This window comes from Pipistrellus hanaki (genome assembly GCF_964339955.1).
Source record: "Pipistrellus hanaki genome assembly, chromosome: 13".
Lineage (NCBI taxonomy): Eukaryota > Metazoa > Chordata > Mammalia > Chiroptera > Vespertilionidae > Pipistrellus > Pipistrellus hanaki.
In genome coordinates this window covers 23,056,078-23,080,570 of record NC_140515.1, presented here as the reverse complement: position 1 = coordinate 23,080,570, position 24,493 = coordinate 23,056,078, and the positions used below count along the sequence as shown (strand labels likewise).

General features: G+C 37.9%; 1 protein-coding gene across 3 annotated transcripts in view; it reads right to left on the bottom strand.

Moving 5' to 3' along the window:
• The window catches only part of SFMBT1 (Scm like with four mbt domains 1), an 89,814-nt gene that overhangs the window by 45,881 nt on the left and 19,440 nt on the right, over positions 1-24,493 (bottom strand). For 2 of the 3 annotated variants that reach the window (XM_084902946.1, XM_084902945.1), the window contains exon 2: positions 4,968-5,131. In XM_084902946.1, coding sequence (XP_084759072.1) covers positions 4,968-5,007 — 40 coding nt within the window. In that variant the 5' untranslated portion in view covers positions 5,008-5,131. The remainder of the gene's footprint in view (positions 1-4,967; positions 5,132-24,493) is intronic. The other variant, XM_084902947.1, reaches the window with a different exon arrangement.

Here is a 24,493-nt window from a genome sequence, read left to right as displayed (position 1 = left end):
TCCAGCGCATACAGAAGGCAACCAATCAATGTGTCTCTCTCACATCAATATTTTTCTCTCTCCTACTCTTTCTCTCTCTCCGCCCCCTCCTTTCCACTCTTCTCTCTGAAAAGCAATGGAAAAAATATCCTCAGGTGAGGATTAACAAAACAAAAAAACAAAAACAAAGCAGAAAAATACATGTTGGCAAGGAAGTGAGAATTAGAATCTTTGTGCACTGCTGGTGTTGGAATGTAAAATGATACAGCCACTGTAGAAAACTATATGGTGGTTTCTCAAAAATTAAAAATACAATTGCCATAGGACCCACACCGATTCTACTTCTGGGTATATATCCAAAAGAAGTAAAAGCAGACTCAAACAGACATCTGAACACAAATGTTCATAGCAGCAATATTCACAATACCCAAAAGGTGGAAGCAACCCAAGTATCCATTGACAGAAGAAATTAAAATGAGATACATCCATTCAATGGAGTATTATTCAGACTTAAAAAAAAAAAAGAAGGAATTCTGACACATAACACAACATGGATGAACCTAGAGGACATTATGCTAAGTGAAATAAGCCCCTGCGAAAGGATAACTACTGTATGGTTCCAGTTATATGAGGTAGCCAGAATAGTCAAATTCACAGAGGCAGAAAGAAAAATGGTAGTTTCCAGAACTGTGGGGCAACGAGAATGGGGTGTTTGTGTTTAACGAGTATAGAGCTTCAGTTTGAGAAACTGAAAAATGTTCTAGGGATGGACTATGGTAATGAGTGCACAACAATATGGATGTACTTAATGACACAGAACAGTACACTCTTTTAAAAATGGTTAAAATGGTAAACTGTGTACAATGGATATTTTACCACAATAAAACAATGGAAACAAATGTAAGACAATGTTAACATTTACTAATTCTTCAGTTGTTCTTACATTGTTTCCCACTCATTTTTATGTATTTGAAATTTTTCACTAGAAATATAACAAGCCAACAAAGACTACATTGGAAATATCTTAGAAGTATGGGCCAGTGGAAAGTCAATTTCCATTATAACATAAAGCAGGGCTGAACACTCCTGGTCCTTAGGAGGAGCCCAGTTCCTGAAACAGCATGCTAATTTAAAAATAAAAACAAACAACAATAAAAATAATGAGCTAAGGAACTAAAGTTTCTCATACATTAAAAACTATTAAAGAACAGAGAGGAAACAGGTTAATGACTGAATAGAAAAATGAGCAAAATACAGGAAAAGAAAATTTATAAAAAAGAAATTCGAAGGTCCTGGAACATATGGAAAGATATGAAAATATACTCATTTTTTAAAGAAAAATGCAAATTAAAACTTCTCTGAAATATCACATTGGGGAAAATTCCAAACTTTGACAACATACTCTATGGTGAGGCTAAAGTTAAGCAGGTAAAGCATAATGATACAACCTAGTGAAAGAAAACTTGGCAATATCTAGCAAAATGATATATGTATTTACCTTTTGATCCAGCAATCCTACTTCTAGGAATCTATTCCAAAAATATGCTGGCAAAATACAAAAAGACAATATGGACAAGCTGTTCACTGCAGCACTACTTGTGATATCAGACTGCAAAGACCCAATGTCCATCAATAAGGAACTGGCTGAGCGATCTGTGGTTTATACATCCAGCACTATACAACAGTAAAAAGGAATGAGAACAATTCCTAGATACTGCTGTGGAGTACTTTCCAGTATATATTCAGTGAAACTGAAAACTACAAATCAGTTTTTATTGTATCTCTACTTTTGTGTATGGTGAGAGAGGTATAGAAATAAATATATCTGTACATACTCAAACCTATTTATTTTTTTTAATTTATCTTGTTAATTCACAATGGAGGATATTTTTCCACTGATTTTCAGAGAGAGTGGAAGGGAAGGAAAGAGACAGAGAGAGAGAAATAGCAGATGTGAGAGAGAAACATCGACTGGTTGCCTCTAGCATGCACCCCAACCAGACCAGGGCAGGGACTGAGCCTGCAGCTGAGGTGCATGCCCTTGACCGGGAGGAACCTGGGACCCTTCAGTCCGTGGGCCGACGCTCTATCCACTGAACCAAACCAGCTATGGCTGTTTATATTTTTTAATAAACAGTAGAAATAAATAATAAAATTAGTATAAGAAGAACAATGGAAAGAGTACAAATATTTAAAAATATTTTTCTTCTCCTTGAGTTTTCTAAATTATGTTTGAAAGTTGAAACAAAAATTTTAATATCTGATATGGTTCTCAAAATATGAAAAGGAAATATTTATAATAATTATATTATAAGGACATAAAAATAGGTAAAGTTTCTACATGTGATTCAAACCAATAAAATGATGATATACCAGCAGACTGATAAGTTATGTTCATAAAATGTAATGCTTAGAGCAACCAATAAAGTGCTATACAAAAAGATACACTAAAAAACACTTTAGACAAATGTAAATGGAATTCTAAAAAAAATAGTCAAGTAACCCAGAGGAAGGCAGGGGGTAGAAGACTAAAATAATCCCAGAAAACAAATGAACAAAAATAGCACACTTGAGCCCTACCTTACCAATAATTACATTAAATGTAAAAGGTCCAAATACACAATAATTATAAGACTGAAATTTATAAAAAAGATTATATGCTGTTATAAGAAACTTACTTCAAATATAATGATATATAGGCAAAGGAAAAGACATGCCATGTAAATAAGCATTAGTCAAAAGGAAGCAGAAACAGGTAAATCCACACAGACAGAAAGTAGGTGAACGGTGGTTGCCAGAGGCTGAGTGGGTCAAGAAGCAACTGCTTTTTTTTTAGGGGGTGATGACAGTGTTTTAGAAACAGTAGTGATGTCACAAAACTGTGTGAATATGCTGAAAGCCACTGAACTGTACATTCTATAAGGACACAATTACACCTCAAAAAAGGAAAAACGCCTCAATAAAGCTGGTATTTTAAAAGCTCAATGTTTAGAGAAATAAGTATTAATTAAAAAGCAGACATACAGCCCTGGCTGGTGAGAACATCATCCCGCACATCAAAGGGTCTCAGGTTCAATTCCTGACCAAGGGCATGTACTTGGGTATTGGGTTTGATCCCCCGCCCCAGTTGGTAGGGGCTTGTGTGGGAGGCAACCAATTGATATGTCTCTCTCTCTCTCTCTTTCCCTCCCTCCCCTCTATTCTTTCTAAAGAACAATGGAAAATATCCTCAGGTGAGGATTAGGAAAAACAACAAAAGGCCCTCGCTGGTTTGGCTCAATGGATAAAGCATCCACCTGCAGACTGAAGGGTCCCGGGTTCGATTCCAGTTCAATTCCAGTTAAGGGCACATGCCCAGTTGCAGGCTCAATCCCTAGTAGGGGGTGTGCAGAGACAGCCAGTTAATGGTTCTATCTCATCATTGATGTTTCTATCTCTCTCTCCCTCTCCCGTACTCTGTGAAATCAATAAAAATATATTTTAAAAAAGAAAACACAAAAAAGACAGTCAAACAAACGAACCAAAGAAATGAACATTGTGCTGAAGAGGATACAGCACATGTTCAACATCACTAGCCATTAGGAAAATGCAAATTAAGATCAGGAAAAGCTGTCATTATTAGATGCCCATCAGAGTTAAATTAAAAATAGTGACAATAGCAAATGATAGTAAGAATGAGAAGAAACTACATCTCTCACACATGGATGGTGAGAATGTAAAATAGCATAATCATCCTGGATAACAGTTTGGCAGTTTCTTTATTAAATGTATGATCCAACAATTGTGTTCCTAGACATGTACCCCAGAAGAATGAAATCTAATGTATACTATTGTTCAAGCAGCTGTATTTTTAGTAGCCCAAAACTGAAAGCAATCAAATTGTAGAACAGTAGATGAATAGTTAACCAAACTGTAATATAAACTATTGATATATGCAAGAATTTGGATAGATCTCAAGGGCATTATTTTGAAAATCTTTTTTTTTTTTTTTTTTTTTTTTTTTTTTACATCAAGGGCATTATTTTGAGTAATGAAAGCCAACCTCAAAAAGTGACATACTATGTGGTTCTATATGTGTAATATTCCTGAAATGACAAAATTATAGAGCTAGAGAACAGATTAATGGGTGCCTGACTCAGGGAAGACTGGGGGAAAGAAAGTAGGTGTAAGTATGAAGGAGTAGAATAGGGAGCTCTTTGTGATAATGGAGCAGTTCTGTATCTTGACTGAGAAATCTATCCTATATAATAAAAGGCTAATATGCAAATCAACTGAATGGCAGAATGATCAGTCCCTACAACGTGCACTGATCACCAGGGGACAGACGCTCAACGCAGGAGCTGCCCCCTGGTGGTCAGTGCACTCCTACAGGAGGAGCGCCGCTCAGCCACAAGCTGGGCTCACAGCTGGCGAGCACAGTGGCAGTGCTCAGGATGGCCAACTGCCGCTCCCCGGGGAGCGGGCCTCAGTCATCAGTGAGATGTCCCCCAAGAGCTCCTAGACTGTGAGAGGGCACAGGCCGGCTGAGGGAAACACCCCCTGAGTGGACGAATTTCATGCACCAGACCTCTAGCATGTGATAAAATGACACAGAACTACATACACTTTTTACATATGCCAATTTCCTGGCTTTTACATTGTACTATCCTTATATGCGATGTAACTAATGATAGAAACTGGTGATGGATACCGGGAACCTGTCTGTGTTATCTTTGCAACTTCCTATGAATATATAATTATTTCAAAATAATTCAAAAATAACCATCAAAATTAAAATGGTGTTTTTTCAAAACAAAAGTCTATTCATAAAAGTTATTTAGTTTTTCAGGAAACATTGTGAGTATCCCCTAATACTAGGCTCTCTGCCAGGTACAGAGAAAGACAACTCATAGCCTCAACCAGCTCTCTCGGTAGTGTTAAAGGTAAGTCAGACAATGTCACGCAGGAAGGTATATGATTCTGCACTCTGAAGAAGGAATTCTGCTCACCAAAACCAATACCTGCATCCAGCTGCTGCTCCCCGTTCATTTCCACAGCACACGGACTATCTCCTTCCCATACAGGCCTTACAGTTCTGCTCTGATCTGAAGATTACTTGCAGGTCTCAAGCATCCGTCAATGGGCATCCAAGGGTCCAAATAAAATGAAAGTGCTAAAAATAAAAAAGAACATATAAATAGCCTGAAGCTCAAGTGTGTTTCCTCATTCATAAGACATGGCACTCCCTGGGTTGAGAGGGCAGATAAAACAAAAACACATTGAGGAATAGATGAGATTAGAGAAAATACTACCAATACCTTTTCTAATTTTGGAGACTGTGTGTGTGTGTGTGTGTGTGTGCGTGTGTGTGTGTTAGAGAGAGAGCATGCTATCAAGATCTTGATATCTAAAAATTACAAGAGGTTAACATATATTTGAATCACTGCCCTTTAAACTTAGATTATAATATTTAGGTCCATAATTCCTATCCATAAAAACTAACTCTTAATGAATTTATGGGGGTGGTTACCTTTCAATGTTCTGTCTCACCTAAAGAATGATACTTCAGTTTTCCATTCCACTTACCTAAAATATTATGCAGAACTAAAAAGTATCAACTATATTAGTTTACAATTATACTTATAAAAGAGAACCACTCCAAAATAAGCTCTGAATCCATTCATTCTTTAAGTTTTATTGGAATATAATTCACATATCAAAATTTACCATTTTAAGTATACAATTCAGTAATTTTTAGTAAATTTGCAGAGTTGTGTAACCATCACTCTAATCTAATGTTAAAATATTTCCATCACTCTTGTGTTCATTGTTTACTTGGCTATGTGACTTTTAACAAATGACTCTACTTATTTGTGCCAATGGCATCATTTGTGAAAGGAAAAAAACTTGTACCTACTTCACCAGGCAGAAGAGCACTTAGCACAGAGCTGGCTGGCTACATAGTAAACACTGAGTTAACTCTTCAAGTTACTATGGCACTAATTTAGTGTGTCATCTCTACATACAGTATATCGTCTTAACACTTCATCATGGTTTGATACAACAAAGCTAGTGCTAAGCAAATACCTACAGGTTCACTACGCTTTGAAGATGTCATCCACTGCTTATATTCAAACTCTTGAAATATGCCAGCATATTTTGTACAGAGAACCACACAGTACAAAATAATAACAGCAGCAACAAATTAAGTTTCAAAGCCAAAAAATACATGAGTTGGGAGAAATGCGAGTCCTATATAGCTGAAAAGCTAACACTTTGATATCCTTTCTCTTTTTTTTAAGCAGAGAAGAAGCTTTATTCTGTTTTTAATTTAATTCTTTTCCATCATCATTTATTCCCATATACCCTCTTCTACCTTCCCTTTACCCCTCCCTCCCACAATCATCACACTGCTGTCCATGCCCGTGAGTTCCTTTCTGTTCTTTTTTGCTCAATCTTACATTACTTAATCTTAACCAAAGAGCAATCAATCGGTTCATTATGTTAATAGGATCATGAGAAATAAACTGATGAAGCCTTTTGCTGTAGAACATCTGTTAGATCTCTCTCTTTATTGCTGGTCTGCTACTTTCTTATGCAGTGATGAAGGGGGAAAAAAAAGCCATAAAACATCCAGCTTAGAATATGGCCATTTAGCCGAAACCAGTTTGGCTCAGTGGGTAGAGTGTTGGTCTGCAGACTGAAAGGTTCGATTCCGGTCAGGGGCATGTACACTGGTTGCGGGCACATCTCTAGTAGGGGGTGTGCAAGAGGCAGCTGATTGATGATTCTCTCTCATCGATGTTTCTAACTCTCAATCCCTCTCCCTTTCTCTCTGTAAAAAATAAATAAAATATATTTTTTTAAAATTAAAAAAAAAGAATATGGCCATTTAATTCACCTTTCAGTTTTTCCTTTATTCCATCTATTTCCTATTCATGTTAAATTGTTTTTACGCTCTTTATTTTATTGTTGAGTTTAGTAGTGACCAGAATACATCAAAAGTTATTTATTTAAATAAGTTTTCATGAACTAACTGATCTGGACCTTGCTCATCTTATTTAGAATATTTCAGTAAACTAAACAGATGCCTATATATTTATAGGGGATGCTAGTAAGACTTGAAGCCAGAATGAGCCATACTAAAATCTGAAACACTTCTAAGAAATATAAATAAAAATGTAAAAAGCAAAGTGTACAAAATAAGCTTTGATTACATACACACACATGAACACAAAACCCAGTTAGAATAAAATCAAACTGAATTCACTATTTCATTTTTAGTGATACATCAAACAAAACCACCATGGAATAATTAACCTTTTAACAGTTTTTTTAAAGGATCTAAAAGCCATCTGAACAACAATCGAGTCCACACATGCAATCCACACTCTAAGCCTATACTACCTTAGTGTTAATGAACTTTGTTTCCAAGGCTAAAATGAAACAATGAGTAAGAATATGTGAAAAGTTACAATAATGCGAGAGAGACTTCTGTAGGATGATTCCTCAGCGGAATGATCTGACAGAATGATCTGACATGTCCAACAAATAACTTCTAAAGCACTTAGGAAGGACAGGAAGTCAGTGTGGCTCTAAAGATACATGTATCCAGTATGTATGGTGGTTGCAACAAAATCCTTTAATACAATAAACATTTACCTGGCAGTTAGATGGAAGGAAGGAAGGAAGGAAGGAAGGAAGGAAGGAAGGAAGGAAGGAAAAGTGATGGAAAATTTCCATTGAAATCTTTGAATTTACACTCCTATCCCTCTACTCAACAGATGAAAATCCAATAATAATTTCAAATACACTCTTAAATTTGGTAAGTGCAAATATTTAGCAAATCAGATGCTCTATTTTTGGCAGATCTGCAGTTGACCTAACCCTGACAGGAAGCTATGGCACAGTCACTGTACTTTTTATTTCCTAACAGCTATAGATTTCTGTTGACTTTTCACTCTCTACAAGTCAATCATTACTCCCTGATCTTGTACATGTCCTATTTGAAAGATTATCTTGATTAAATATTGTGCTTCCATCCGTCAAATGCCAAATAACTTATCTATTAGGAGAGATCTATTGCTTCATTAGTTGTTTGTTGCTGTTGTTCTTAACCTACTGCTACATGTCTAACTAGGCAGATAAAAATGTAAGTCTGATAGCCCACCAGTGTAGCTCAGTGGTTAAGCAACAACCTATGAATCAGAAGGTCGAGGTTTGATTCCCGGTAGGCAAAATGCTCAGCTCGGGTTGCGGGCTCAATTCCCGGTGGGGTACGTGCAGGAGGCAGCCAATCAATGATTCTCTTTCATCACTGATGTTTCTATCTCTCTCCCTCTTTCTTCCTCTCTGAAATCAATTAAAATATGAAGACACTGCGGTATTAGTACAAGAAAAGCCAAGCACATGGATAATGTAGAATAAGGTTGAAAAGTAGATCCATTTACATGAGTATAGTCTGTGATCAAATAGAATCACATAACAGTTGTGAAAGGGTGAACAAATAAATAGCGTGTAAGAATTGGCAAACTATTCAGAGAGGGGGGAAATTAGATCCTTACTTCATGCTGTCACATTAAAAAATTCCAGGTGAATTAAAAGAGCAAAACATGAAAAACAAGACCCCTAACAAATTGAAAAGAAAACGTAAGAGAATATAGTAGTTATAAGCATAACTTTGGGGTATACTTCTTAACCAAGGAAGCCATAAAATAGATTACATTTGACCACATAGACATTTAAAACTTCTGGTTGGCAAAAACAACTTTAAAAGCCAAGTTACATAGGGGTGTCGAACTCAATCAGAGAAGGGGCCAAAATCTAAAATCCAGCCTAAATCGCAGGCCGAATGGTTTACTGAACAGTCATAAACTGACAATGTCATAAACTGACAGCGGAGTGCAGTGATGACAGTGCGGTGCAGGCCACATTGCAAGGCCTGGCGGGCTGGATTTGGCCCACGGGCCTTGTGTTTGACACATGTGGACTAGAAGAAAATATTTCCAGCATTTATAAGAAACAAAGGATTAATAGCCATAATCACAGCAGAAAGTCCATATACAATAAATCGATAAAGAAAAAAACCCAAACCTGCCGAAACCAGTTTGACTCAGTGGTAGAGCGTCGGTCTGCGGACTGAAAGGTCCCAGGTTCGGTTCCGGTCAAGGGCATGTACATTGGATGCGGGCACATCCCCAGTAGGGGGTGTGCAAGAGGCAGCTGGTCGATGTTTCTTTCTCATCGCCGTTTCTAGCTCTCTATCTCTCTCCCTTCCTCTCTGTAAAAAATCAATAAAATATATTTTAAAAAAACAAACAAAAAAACAAAAAAACCCAAACCTAATAAGAGAAAAAAGGTATGAACAGAAATTGTACAAAAGAAATGCAATTGACCAATAATTACATGATAATATATTCAACATCAATAGCTACAAGTTATTTTTCAATCAGACTGGCAAAAATAAAAGATTAATAACATCCAATTTGGGAGAAGACATGGAGAAACGGATGCTCTCATTACCAGGTGAAGAGCACAGATGGTACAACCCTTTCACAGACTCAGGAGGAAAGCACAGAAGCTAAGGAGCAGGAAGCTTCTGCCTCACCCCAGGGGCAGAGGGAAGCAGTGACTCTCCAGCCCAGATCCCTGGAGGCTGCCTCTTGTCCAACCATTCACAAAATTTTAACTCCCTCTCTTTCTCCTCGAAGTCTTCCAAGGGCGATTTTAAGGCCAATGCTTTGGTTTTTTGCCGTTTTGTTTTGTTATATTAAGCACACAGGTATTTTTTTAAACTTTGTTAGACTTTAAAGATTCCTAGGCTATAATCACAGGTGCTGTGTAATTTTCACTGGAATTTTATAAAGAATTTAAGGCCCTAAAATAAGCAGATTATCAGTTGTTAATACCAAGGACCTTCGGATAGCTTACTATCCCTCAAAATCACTGCATGCACCTACACAGCATCTATATCTATAGTAATAAAAGGGTAATATTCTAATTAAACTGGGTCGACCGGACATCTTCCGGAAGTCTGACTTCCTTCTGGACAGTTAGGGGGCGACCAGGTAAGCAGTAGAGAAGTTAGGAGGGGACCAGGCCAGCAGCAGGGCAGTTAGGGGGTGACCAGGCCAGCAGGGGAGCAGTTAGGGGAAGACCGGGCCGGCAGAGGAGCAGTTAGGGAGTGGCCACGCAGGCAAGCAGAAGCAGTTAGGGTTGATCAAGCAAGCAGGTAAGCCAGAGGGGAGCAGTTAAAGGATGTCCAGGCTGGCAGGGGGGCAGTTAAGGGGTGGCCAGGCACTAAGCAAAAATGTTTGAAAATAAGACAGTGATTTGAGTATGAAGTATTTAAGTATTGAAGAGAGACTGAACAAAAGGAAAAAAATGTTTATATTTTAAACTTCATGCTCATCATTTGATGAATGAAAAAATCATTTTATTCTCTTCATATTTTACCCCACTCCACCAATATCTCTTCAAAATTGCAATGTTGACCAGGCAAACCCTACTGTAGTAATGTTTATTTATTAGGTTTATTTTACAAAGCGTGCTAATGTCAAAATTCCCAAGGCCAAAACTCCATAATGTGTAAAAGTTCTCATCATAGTATTTGCTGATGTTGGGAACACTTTACTTCCCTTTTTTTTTTTTTTTCTTTCAAAAAAAAAATATTTTTTATTGATTTCAGAGAGGAAGGGATAGATGGATAGAAACATCAATGATGAAAGAGAATCATTGATCAGTAGCCTCCTACACGCCTAATGGGGATTGAGACCGCAACCTGAGCACATTGCACTGACCGGAATTGATCTATTGGTTCATAGGTTGTTGCTCAACCACTGAGCCACACCAGCTGAGCTCTTTCCCTTCCTTCTTGACGAGGCTTTTTCAGTAAGGTGGCTCTTTGAAATCTAACTGGCAATCTGAATTTGTTTGACATTTTCTTAAAGATTCAGTCAAGTGTTTGAATGGCTTATTGATCTTTTTATTTCTTAAAAGGTTGCTTTGAGAGGAACCTGAAGTAAGCTTATGACTTTTTCGTAGTTAGATTTGACAGGAAGGCTCTTCAATCATTGGGTTTTGGTTTCCAAGTCAGCGAGGATTGACTGAGTATCCTGTCAACTCACTGTAGGCCATGAAATTCCAACCTTGATGGGGCTGAGCTTGTGCTAATCTTCAAAATACTATTTTGGAGGAATTTAGTGTAAACTTAAACAACTGAACCAAATTCTTTTTCATACTTTAATAGGAAATAATATTTAGAGTCTCAGGTCCTGTGAGAAAATATTGAGGAAAAACATATTGATGCAGTGTGTGCTTGGTTTTTCCTGAGTGAGGGGCTGTATTTTGACCCACTAGCTCATTTATTTTCTGAACAGCTTAAATACAATTAAAATAACCTTATTTTCTCTACACTTGCCACATCCTAAAAAACAACCAGCCTTTATACAATGGAGTCAAGACAGTCCCTTCAATAAATGGTGTTGGGAAAATTGGACAGATACATGCAAAAGAATGAAACTAGATCACCAACTTACACCATATACAAAAATAAACTCAAAATGGATACAGGACTTAAACATCAGACGGGAAACCATAAAAATACTAGAAGCATCCTCAGGCAGCAAAATCTCAGACATATGCCAAAAGAACTTCTTCACTGATACTGCACCTAGGGCAATGGAAGCTAAAGAGAAAATAAAACAAATGGAACTACATCAAAATAAAAAGCTTTTTTAAAGCAAAAGAAACCATCAACAGAACAACAAGAAAGCCCACTGTGTGGGAGAACATATTTGCAAATGTTACCACTGATAAAGGTTTAATCTACAAACATCTACAAACAGCTTATACAACTAAATAAAAGGAAGATGAATGATCCAATTAAAAAAATGGGCAATGGACCTAAATAGAATATTTTCAAAAGAAGACAGAAGAAGTCCAAAAGGCACATGAAAACACGCTCAAAGTCACTAATTATCTGAGAGATGCAAATCAAAACAACAATGCGGTACCATCTCACACCTGTCAGAATGGCCAACATCAACAAATCAACAAACGACAAGTGTTGGCGAGGTTGCAGAGAAAAAGGAACCCTCGTGCACTGCTGGTGGGAATGCAGACTGGTGCAACCACTGTGGAGAACAGTGTGGAGTTTCCTCAAAAAACTGAAAATGGAACTCCCATTTGACCCAGTAATCCCACTCCTAGGAATATATCCCAAGAAACTAGAAACACTGCCGAAACCAGTTTGGCTCAATGGATAAAGCGTCGGCTTGGGGACTGAAAAGTCCCGGGTTCGATTCCGGTCAAGGGCATGTACTCTGGTTGCGGGCATATCCCCAGTAGGGGCTATGCAAGAGGCAGCTGATCAATGACTCTCTCTCATCGATGTTTCTAATTCTCTACCTCTCTCCCTTCCTCTCTGTACAAAATCAATAAAATATATTTTTTTAAAAAGAAGAAGAAAGAAACTAGAAACACTAATCAGAAAGGATATATGCACCCCTATGTTCATAGCAGCACAATCTACAATAGCTAGAATTTGGAAACAGCCTAGGTGTCCATCAGCAGATGATTGGATCCAAAAACTGTGGTACATCTACACAATGGAATACTATGCTGCCATAAAAAAGAAGAAATTCTCATCATTTGCAGCAAACTGGACGGAATTGGAGAACATCATGCTGAGTGAAATAAGCCAGTCAATGAAAGAGAAACACCACATGACCTCACTCATTTATGGATAATAAAGAACATTATAAACTGATGAACCAAAAGATAGATATAGAGACAGTAAAGCAATAAGTAAACTGTCAAATTACAGCAGGTAGGGTAGGGAGATCTGGGGGAGATAATAGATCAACCAAAGGACTTGTATACATGCATATAAGTACAACCAATGGACACAAAACTCTGGGGAGGGAGGGTATGTATGGGGGGGGCAATGTTAAAATATGTACACAGATAATAATTTAATTAAAAAACAAATAAACAAACAAAAAACAACCAGCCTTTGGAACACAAGCTGGCTATTTTTCCGAGAAAAATTAATAACCAGTTATTTGCCTTAAGGCTGCTTTTTGTTCATCTGCAAATAACAAGGCTTTGAATTCTTTTCCACTCGTTTTGATGACTTTAGGCACCTGTCTGTTTCAATGATAGTTTTGTCCAAGACTAAAAAGTTTCATATTTTATAAAGATGAGTTTTTATATAAAACATAAAAATTAGTGTAGCATAGTCAGTATTAATAAGGATTGAAATTATATAGATACTTTTGTATTACATGCTAGAAAGTGGAACAGATTGGTAACTGCCGATCTTAGAAAATTGGCAACCATTGCAGTGTTGTGTTTAAGTTTATTTAAATAATTAATGGTAGGAGAAAAACATAGTTTTCCCATGTAGGGGGAAAAGAAGAGGGGCACTGGGGTTTTGTTGTTGTTTAAAAGGTATAGAGATTTAATCAAAAATACAGAGACTTAACATAGGCACTTCTGGTTTCCAGAGGACGTTTACTGACTTTAAGCTCTAGTTCATTACATGACCATGGAAGATGCTTCACCCTGCTGAGGGGTCTCCATACCCTGTTTCCCTGAAAATAAGACAGTGTCTTATATTAATTTTTTCTCCCAAAGTTGCGCTAGGTCTTATTTTCAGGGGATGTCTTATCTTTCCATGAGCTAGGTCTTATTTTCAGAGGATGTCTTATTTTCGGGGAAACACGGTATCATTATCAATAAAAGTGGAAAAGACACCTTTTTTAAAGAGTGGCTCTGAGGATGAAATAAGATGGCATGTTTGAGAATGCCTATCTATTAGCTGAGAAAGCTAGTTCTCTCCCATTTCCAAGCAATCTATTTACTGCTTCTATCTACTTAGTAAGTTTACATGTTAGTGAGCCTCCAAAGTAGACTTCCTAATCGGAAACACTCTTCAGGTTTAAGGGATGTTAAAGATCCTTTACTCTGACACCCTTGCTTTACAGATAAGGAAATGAGACCTGGACTTATGCCAGGCAAGGCGAAGTGTCTCCCATCACAGAGACACAGCATTGGTCTGGAGCACCAGGCACATGACATGATCCCATTTCAGATTCTCTGAGCAAGTATTATTATTTTACAGGGGAGGAAATCAAGGCTCAAGCAAGATTTAAAAACTTACTCAGAATTCAGGTCTCTCTTACTCTAAAATTCATAAATTTTTCCAATGTTATCTCTGTCATTTCTAAATGTGAATAAGAAAGACACAACACACGTGTTTGAAAGGTATTTCTGTACCCTATGCACTCAAGAAATCATTCCGTTACTCACACAGTTGTCAAAATGTTATCTGTGTAAAACAAATCATTTAACCACTAAGTCTTTGTCCATTGGCATCCTCAGCAATTTACAATGATCTTGTCTACTCTCCTACCCTAAACTTGTTTATTAAAAATCAGCAACAGTGTTATATGAGATAAATTTCTCAAAATGTCTTTCTACCTTCAGCAGTTTCTCCTATTCCTGCTCTTTAAAGCAAGGCTCTCAACCTGGAGTCCTAGGGTCCATGAAGAGAACTCTGGGGTCTGCGGATTTGAATGAAAGTTTTTACATTTGCTTTCACTAAACTCAAGTAGAAGCTTAAGATTTCCTTCCAATAAGAGTGTAGGCAACAAATCACAGCAACATCAGCAGTAACTTTGTCATCACCAAACAGATATTTTCCTATCACTTTACAGATTATACAGATCTATATATAACTGATTTCCTTTTTAATTCTGTGTAATTTTCCTTTTTTTTTCTTTTTATCCTCACCTGAGGATATGTTCTATTGATTTTTTAGATAGAGAAGAAGAGGGAGGGAGAGAGAAAGAAACATCGATGTGAGAGAGAAACATTGATTAGTTGCCTCCTATACACACTGAGGTATGTGTCCTGACCAAGAATCAAACTCACAACCTTTTGGTGTACAGGACGATGCTCCAATCAACTGAGCCACCCAGCCAGGGCAATCCTATGTATTTTATTTACTGTGTTTCCCTGAAAATAAGACATCCCTCTGAAAATAAGGCCTACTTACAGGTTTCCTTCTGAGTGAAAAATAAGGCATCCCCTGAAAATAAGCCCCCCCCCCCCCCAGGCTAAACATGAGAGATTTGGTCCACTGATTCTGAAAGAAATGGAGTCACAAGAAATTCACCAGGAAATTCAGGAATTGGATTGTTATGATGATGTTCCAGAAGATGATGACATGATTGTCATTGAATAAATGAGTAAATTCTTGATACTGTAGGATTCACAGTTTGTCTGGTTTGTGTTGACAACTACCGTACTACCGTACCGTATACAGGTAATAAATTTCCTTTATTTTCATTTAACAATAAATGTGTACCGTATTCTTCTTCATGGAAAAATAAGACATCCCCTGAAAATAAGACCTAGCGCATCTTTGGGAGCAAAAATTAATATAAGACACTGTCTTATTTTCGGGGAAGCAGGGTATTTAAAATCATTAATCGAAAACAAGTCCACCAGCTTCATTAGTTTACCAAAGGGATACATGAATACCAAAAGGCTTAAAAACCCCCTACTGGGGTTTTTTGTTTTGTTTTGTTTTTTAACTTTAACTCCATGATTTTTTTCCATTGATTTCTAGAGAGAGTGGAAAGAAGGGGGGTTGGGAGAAGGGAGACACATCCATTGGCTGCCTCCCACACGCACCCCTATTGGCGCAACCTAGGTATATGCCCTTGACTGGAAATCAAACCCTTTGGCCACAAACTATTGAATAACACTCTAACCACTGAGCAAAACCGGCCAGAAAAAAAGAAAAAAGAAGAGGGGGAAAAAAAGCTGGCCAGAACAAGAACCCCTAGTTTTGAACAATCATACTGTTAATTGACTGAGAATTTGAGAGAACACAGGGGGGGAAGTTTGGCTTTTAAACACGAGTCACACATTCAACTTGTTCCTATACTGTGCTCTCCTATGTAGCAGCTATAAAGATAAAACATTACCCTTTCCTCAGACTAGTAGAAAAGAAGACAAAAGCAAGTAACTAGATAGACTGTCTGAAGCTCAAGCGGAGAAGGAGAAAAGAAACCTTTGAACGCAAACAATGAAGAGATTCTCTCATTCTCACCAAACAAACAAGGCAATGGGTCAAAGGAGAACAGGAAACTCCTCTAGCTCAGCTGCTCCTACACCCTGGAGTGCAGGGGGCACGGGGTGCAGGCAACCCCTCCCGCCTCGTCCAGGATAGGGCACAGGGAGACGGGCATCAGGAGCAGCAGCTGGCAGTGACTGAGCAATGCTGCCCAGCCGGGGAAGCAACTCCTGGGGCCTTCTCGAACCCTCGGTGAGCTGGGAAAGGAATGTATACAAGAAACTTTCTTTATAGGGATAAGTGAAGCCATGTTTCCAAGATGACATTCACTTAATTTGTACAACCAAAATATAGTATTTAGGTCCAACGACATTGCATTATAGCATTTGTTTTACAGGAGTTAAGAAAGAGGCAAATGAGCCAGCCTCTCTATACATCTAGATGTTAACTTATAAAACAAGATGTTTAAATAAGGTGATTCGCTCAAAGCTTCTCCCATTGAATTTAAATTCCACAATACTGTTACACCAATATCAACAAAACACCACCAGGTAAAAGATAAAATCTCCCAGGGAAAGACCACAAACGTATAAACACCTATTTTATACCTTTAGAACTGCCTTCCAATATTTACCTACACTATTAGAAACCTGTATGTTTACATTTTTCTTGACCTTTCTCCCGATTTACCTCCATCCTCTATTGAGCACCTCCTTTGTTCCTGGCCCTACCCTAGGGATGGCTGAGCATGATGCAAAGCTCAGTCTTGCTCTAAAGGGTTGTAGAGTATGGCCAGAGACCCGGCAAATACGTATTTTTGAAATGTAGGAAGAGCATTAACTGTGGGTGAAGATAGCTGCAAAGAGTTTCACCAAAAAGCAAAGATGAACTTCATCTTGAAGGATGAACAGAACTATGGAAAGATAAAGAACAGAGCGAAAGACATTCCAAGAAGGGCCAGCAACATGCAAAAGGCAGCAAGGCAGGCATCAGCTCTGTGTGTGTGCGTGTGTGTGTGTGTGTGTGTGTGTATTTGTGTGTGCGAAGGAAGGGGACATGCTTGCATGTAAGGTGACAGGAAAGATCAGCCTGCTGGTGTACAGGCTAACAAGGCCACACAGAAGAGTGTACATAGCATGCAAAAGTTATATACTGCACAAAAGGCAACCAACAGGAAAGATTTGAGAATTACTACATTTTAAAGTTTGTCACACACACACGTTAAAGGACAGTTAGGACTAGAGGCAGACCTGCAGGGAGGTGCTGGACTAGCACAGGGAAGAAAAGCTGAAGGCCTGACTGAAAGGCAGAGAAGCAGCCATCAGAACGGTAAGAAAGACTGAAGCTAAGAAGCATTGCAAAGTAGGAAGCAACAGAAAAATCAGAAATGACTCCAAATTCTATCATGTAAAAGGCCAAATAGTAGTGAAGAAGAACTGAGCTTTGGGGCTGGGGACCATGCCAAAGACTGGTGCATTCCACTGTGACGCCTATGGATTCTGGGGTCAAGAGCGGGCCACCCAGGTTTAGAGTCCCGGAAGTAGCTAGAAGCCAGGCTGCTGTCAGACGACAAAGTATGAGACAGGCTTAGCTGTAAATTTACAGTCAAGCCGCAGAGTGCAAGTAGCTATATATCAGAAAAACCCAAGGAGAAAGAACAGAGACTGAAGAACGGGAGGTAAGAAAAACGGGGGAAAGGAACTAACACTTTCTGTCATTCACTACGAAAGTCACTCATACACATTAAATAGAGAGGAAATTAGAAAACCTCCGCACAGAGTGTACCATCAACAAAGCTAAATAGGAAAGGAAGGAGGAAGACTGAGAAATGGCACTAGATTTCCAACCAAGGCAAAGACCACAGCACCCTGGGAGACTTCACTGTGTGGCACAGCAGAGGCTGTGAGGAGGGGGCTGAGAAGAGAAAGGGCACAAAGTGAATACAATGAGTGAAAAGTAAGTGTCTATCTAGGTATCTGGGCAACAAACGAATAAGGCCTCTTAAAGAGGGTAACAATGTCATGCAGTTCTTACAATCCTTTTTTTTTTTAATTAGCAAAACACTGACCAATAAACTCAAAGGTTAGGGCCCATCATGCATATGACTTAGGATGCTAAGATTAAAGGAAAATGACAGACACAATTTAGTTTTTGCAGGCTCAATTCCATGACCAACAAATGGAGTTCAGCTATAAATATAACAAATTAGCATATACTAATTAAAGTATATTCCACCTGCTTTATAGCTGAAAAGCTAACATCTCTCAAAACTGAATGCTAAAGAGACTAACAACAAAAATACAAAGATTGTTATGCCATAAAAAATTACAAATATTTCATTCCACCTTTCCCAAACCCTAAACGACATTTTTACAAGTAAAATATCTGAAAGACCAATCACAATCATCTAAAAACTTGCTATAGGAATAGTAGCTCTAGAGGATTTGATTATAATGGCAAAAACACTGGCTGAATGAAAAAACAAAACAAAAACATTTTCTATCTGATTCCAGTGCTGAGCCTTAAATGCAGATACTCCAAGCCAGTCATAACTTATGCATTAGTTACAACTTATGCATTAGTCTATATTCAAAATAATAAAGGTAACCATTCTTTAATCCTGCCCCTGAAGAATAAGCTCTACTACAGAGGGAACCATAAGTAAAATACACACCTAGAATGGGCAGCATGTGACATGAGAACAACTCTTAGTGGCATATGGCTGGGTTGTTCAAAGCTGACCAGAGGCAAGTATTCTGCTAAATTCACTTTTCTATCCACTACTGGTTCTGAATTGCTTAATACTGAACAGAATGCAAGAATATGCCGAAGACAAAATAATCCTGAACAACAGATTTCTATGGATTCTTAAATTCACTTGAAATGTAGGAGACATTCTCTATACTTTCTGAGTCATTGATTCAGGATGCAAACCTCACATTTTACAAAGATGGCCTGGTGCCATCTTACCACATATTAAAAAAGCATTTTTTCAGGTAAGGACATATTAATGATTTTTAATAAAAGGATAGAAAATAATGAAATGATGACTTTATTTTCATTTTCCCCTACTTTTATCAGAAACATTCTTACATATTACTATAACAGAAAAGTACATTTTGTTTTAGAATACGTTTAACCAGGACTCCTAAAAATCTCCTGTGAGGAATTTTTAATTACTTACACCTCGAAGTAACAGAATAATCTAGAATTAACAAAAAGCAGTGTAACTCATATGAATTAAGGGTGATTAAGCCCTGGCTGGTTTTTGTTCAGTGGTTAGAGGGCCAGCTGCGGACCAAAGGGTCGAGGGCAGGATTCCCTGACAAGGACACGTACCTGTTGTTGCAGGTTCAATCCCCAGGGGCGTGAGGGTGCCTGTGGGAGGCAACCAGTCATGTGTGTGCCTCTCTCTCATGGACGTTACTCTCTTTTTCTCTCCACCCCTTCTCCCTCACTTCCACTCTCTTTCTAAAGATCACTGGGAAAAGTATCCTCGTGTGAGGATTTAAAAAAAAAGATTTTAAATTGCATCAGTTATGTCACATTTCAGAAAATGATTATAGCTAAACATATTACTATGTTTACTCTTATTTTTCCTTTCCCCAAACCGCTCTCACAATTTTGTTACTCTTAGATAATAATCAGTGAAGTAGTAGCTGTAATTACTTCAAAAAGGAACACAGCTAACTTATGAAGAATTTTTTTTAATGTATTGAGGTCAGGGAGGAAGGGAAGTACAGTGAATGCCGGTTATGCGAGGCACTCTGCAATGTGGTAACTGCATCCATTCCACCCCCTTAGAAATATTCCCATAGCAAAGGTCAGGAAATGAAGGTTGGAGAAGTTAATTAACTGCCCAAGGTCGGTCATACAACTACTAAAGGACAGCCAAATCGAAAATATAAGTTCTTTCTCCATCATACCAAGCTGCAATTCAAAATCATAATCTTTACACATAAGCTTTTATAGTTAATTTTACAACACTCTTTATTCTCACTCACATCACAAAATCAGACGTCTTCCAGGAAGAGTATACATAGCTGACTTTTAAAACAATGCCTAACTTTCCCAAAGTGGTTGTATCATCTCACAGGTTGAATGGCGCTCTCATTCACCACATACTTCCTACAGTGAGATTTTTAGATTTTTGCAAATCTCTGAAAGTGTAATGGTATCTAACAGTGTTTTAATTTGTATTTCCCCAATTAAAGTGAAGTGAAACGCCTTTTGTTATGTTTATTGACCACTGGATTTCCTCTTTTGATAAGTGCCTGCTCAAGTCCTTTTTCTACTGGCTATCTGTTTTACTTACTGATTTGAAAGCTCTTTATACATTCTGATAGTTGCATGTGGTTAAGATTTATTCTCTATTCTATGGCTAATGTTTTCATTTTCTTTATGGTGTCTATTGATAGTGGTTTTAATTTTAATGTAGTGATACTTATTAATCTTTTCTTTTTAGATAGTGCTTTTTGTACCTTAAGAAATTCTTAACTCACAGACACAGGCAAGAGTCTGGTGGTTACAGAGGGAAGGGAGGTTGGAGGTAGTGAAAAATAAAGGGGATCAAACATATGGTGACAGAGAGGATTTGGCTTTGGGTAGTGGTCACACAATGCGATATACAGGTGATGTGTCATAGAACTGTACACTCGAAGTCTATATAATCTAATTAACCATGTCACTTCAATAAATTTAATTTTTTAAAAAGATGATGTTGAGGTTAGGTTCCAGACCATCACAATAAATTAAATATCACAAAAGAAAAAGAAATTCCTCCTCACTCTGAGGTCACATAGATCTCTTCTATTATAACCTAAACGTTTTCTAATTATGCCTTTTACATTCAGTTTTTTAATCAGTTGATATGAGGGAAAGCTCCAATTTCACTCTTTTTTCCTATCTAGAAAACTAATCACTGGGAACTAGATTTGACTCAGTACTGAGCTAGAATCAACCACTAAACAAAGAGAAACTAATAAAATGGCCCTTTTGTTGAGGACCTAAGTCAGGTAGTATATTCAGTATTTAATATACATTATAAGTATACAATTATGTAAGATACATTATTACTATTTCCATCTTATAGATATAAAGAAATATGACCAAGGTATTAAAAGATAAAGATGGGATCATTACCTATTTTAATATCTGTGTTTTTTCTACCATACCTCATTACTTTATGTAAGAATTTGATCTCTGGATAAACGAAGAAACTTACATTGTTTTTATATTTTTTAATATTTTTTATTGATTTTTTTTTTTTTTTTTTACAGAGAGGAATAGAGTTAGAAACATTGATGAGAGAAAAATATCGATCAGCTGCCTCCTGCACACCTCCTACTAGGGATGTGCCTGCAACCAAGGTACATGCCCTTGACTGGAATCGAACCTGGGACCTTTCAGACTACAGGCTGGCGCTCTGTTCACTGAGCCAAACCAGTTAGGGCTTAAATATTTTATTGACTTCAGAGAGGAAGGGAGAGGGAGAGAGAGAAACTTCCACAATGAGAGAAAATCATGGATTGCCTGCCTCCTGCACGCCTCCCTGCTGGGGATCAAGCCCGCAACCTGGGTCTGTGCCCTGACTGGGAATGGAACCGTGACCTCCTGGTTCAAAGGTCGATGCTCAACCACTGAGCCACGCCAGCCAGGCTAAACTTTCATTTTGAGGATGCTGCAGTCACTTACTCTCCAGGCCCACTAATACAGTGACACTACTCCTGTAATATACTTACTGAGTGCCTTTCACCCGCCTGACACAGCTCCTTGCTCTGGAGAAGAAGTGGTGAACAAAGTCCCTGTCCTCTTGGGGGTCTGACAGCCTAAACTGATCAAATGTACTCTGCCATGTCCTTTCTACATGACTTAGGCTTATATACTTAATACAGAAAAACTTCCTTGTCCAGCTGGTGTGGGTCAGTGGTTGAGCCTCAACCCAGGAACCAAGAAGTCACTGACCATTCCAGGTGAACAGAGGGAAGAGAGGTTGGAGGTGGTGAAAAATAAAGGTGGTCAAACATATTGGTGACAGAGAGGATTAAAGCCTCTCTATGGCTTTCCAATTCGCCACACACTATCTCCTACTGCAGGACCTTTGCAAGTGCTTTTCCCTTTCCCTAAACACAGCTGCTTCTCACCCTTCACATCTTAGTCCAAAATCACCAGCACAAAAAATGTTTTCTATTCACCCTACTGAGCACACCCCCCATCTTATTCTCTAACATTGTCACTCAGTCTACCTGCTGAATACTTATCACACATACTAGATTCTATTTATTTCCTTACTGGTTTGTTATCTCCCTACTTTATACCATATAAGCTTCCGTCTTCTTTAGGTTGTATATGCAGTGTCATATGACCCTTGTATATGCAGTGTCATAAATATTTGTAGAATGAATAGCAAAAAAGAACACAAATGGGAAATGGAGAAAGGAGAAAAAGGGAGAAATAAAATATTCCCAATCTATACACAGGTTTCCCCCAAAGTTTTATAATACAGATTTTTCCATATTGTAAGTGAAAATAGAGGTTCCCCACAGGCTAAGTTGAGCCTAACATAATATTCTATATATAACAACCTATTCATATCGTATAGCTCTGGCAGCAAGGTGTTCATTTTACACTCATTGCCTTTCTATTGAAAGATCAAATTTAGTTTTTGCTTCTTTATAACTAGTCTTGGAGTTCCTAATGCACATGTAAATTTGCCAATGTAAATTAGGAGAAAAGTCTACTTAAAACAGAGGAAAATATAAAATGCAAGTCTTTATGCCTCAATTCATTAGAAAATGCCTCTAAAATAACAAAATATTAATGCAGGGTGATCAGTAAATGAGGATACATTATATTATATTAGTATCTCTTTATTTAAGTATGTTTAAAATTTCCAATAATAAAAAGTTAAATAAATAAAAGTAAATGCCTCTAAGAAGTTTAAAGCAAATAAATATCTCTGAGTCACAGATTATTTTCCTGGTCAAGTGTATTCTGTTGCCATTTAGAGGTTTAATTTAAATCAGATGATAATTTTTAAAGGTGTTTTCATAGGACATCAGCTCGTTGGGAGCCCAGAGGACACAGGAAAGCAGGACTGTCCTGCCATCTGCTCAGTGTCACAGCACTGCAACCCCAGCCCGATCAGCCAGCATCTTCTGTGCATCGGCAATAACTACAGCTCGAAAACAGAGCACCTTCAGGAGAAGAATAAAATCGTTTAAAGTGGGGGAAGGAGTGGAAGCATACAGGAAGAGAAAAATGTTTTTTGCTTAAATTTCAAACAGAATGTTTTTCTCCTAGAATTCTGATGAGGTGATATTTAAAGTGGCACTTCAAATTCAGAAAGAAACTTAAAAAGATAAAATGCAAATACACCAGAGGCCAGTATCCCTGCCCAATACAGCTCCTCCTGAATGCTACGGCTTTCAATGGTGAAAATGCAAATATTAAGCCCTCAATTATGAGGAGGCACAAAGAACAAAAGAATCTTTTGCTGGCAGTTAACTTTCTTTTTTTTAATATATTTTTATTTTTTATTTATTTATTTTTAATATATTTTATTGATTTTTTTTACAGAGAGGAAGAGAGAGGGATAGAGAGTTAGAAACATAGATGAGAGAGAATCATCGATTGGCTGCCTCTTGCATGCCCCCTACTGGGGATGTGCCCGCAACCAAGGTACATGCCCCTGACCGAATTGAACCCGGGACCCTTCAGTCCGCAGACCGATGCTCTACCACTGAGCCAAACCGGTTTCAGCAACATATTTTTATTGATTTCAGAGAGGGTGGGAGAGGGAGAGAGAGAAAAACATCAATGATGAGAGAGGATCACTGATTGGCTGCCTCCTGCACCTCCCACACTGGGGATCAAATCTGCAACCCGGGTGGGCATGTGCCCTGATCAGAAATCAAACCATAACCCCCTGGTTCACAGATCCACGTTCAACTGCTCAGCCATGCTGGCTGGCTTACCGTTCTTGCTATGGGAATACTCTGGACTATGGGAAAACAAAAATAATAGAGGTTTATTTTAGTTTTCTTGGCTTGAAGAAAAATTATAAAATCCTATTAGGACATTAAGGAACTGCAGCTAGGTACAGTTTTTAAAAGCTAATTATATCCCTACAAGTGAATCCATAAACATGACAAGATGGATCCAAACCAGCACATGAAAGGTCCATTTATTTATGTCTACAAGCAGCACAGGACCACCCTTAAATAAAAATAATAGCAATTCAGAAATCTGAAAGAACCTGATGAGTGAAATAATCTGGTACTTGAACATAAATTGTTTAACTCATCAAAAACATGATGTATTACTCTGAAGATTTTTAATATTAAAACACCTTAAATTTTGGCTTTGAGGAAAAATAAAGGATGTAAATTTTGCCTGACCAGTGAACCTATGAAACAGGAGGTTATGGTTTGATTCCCGGTCACCAAA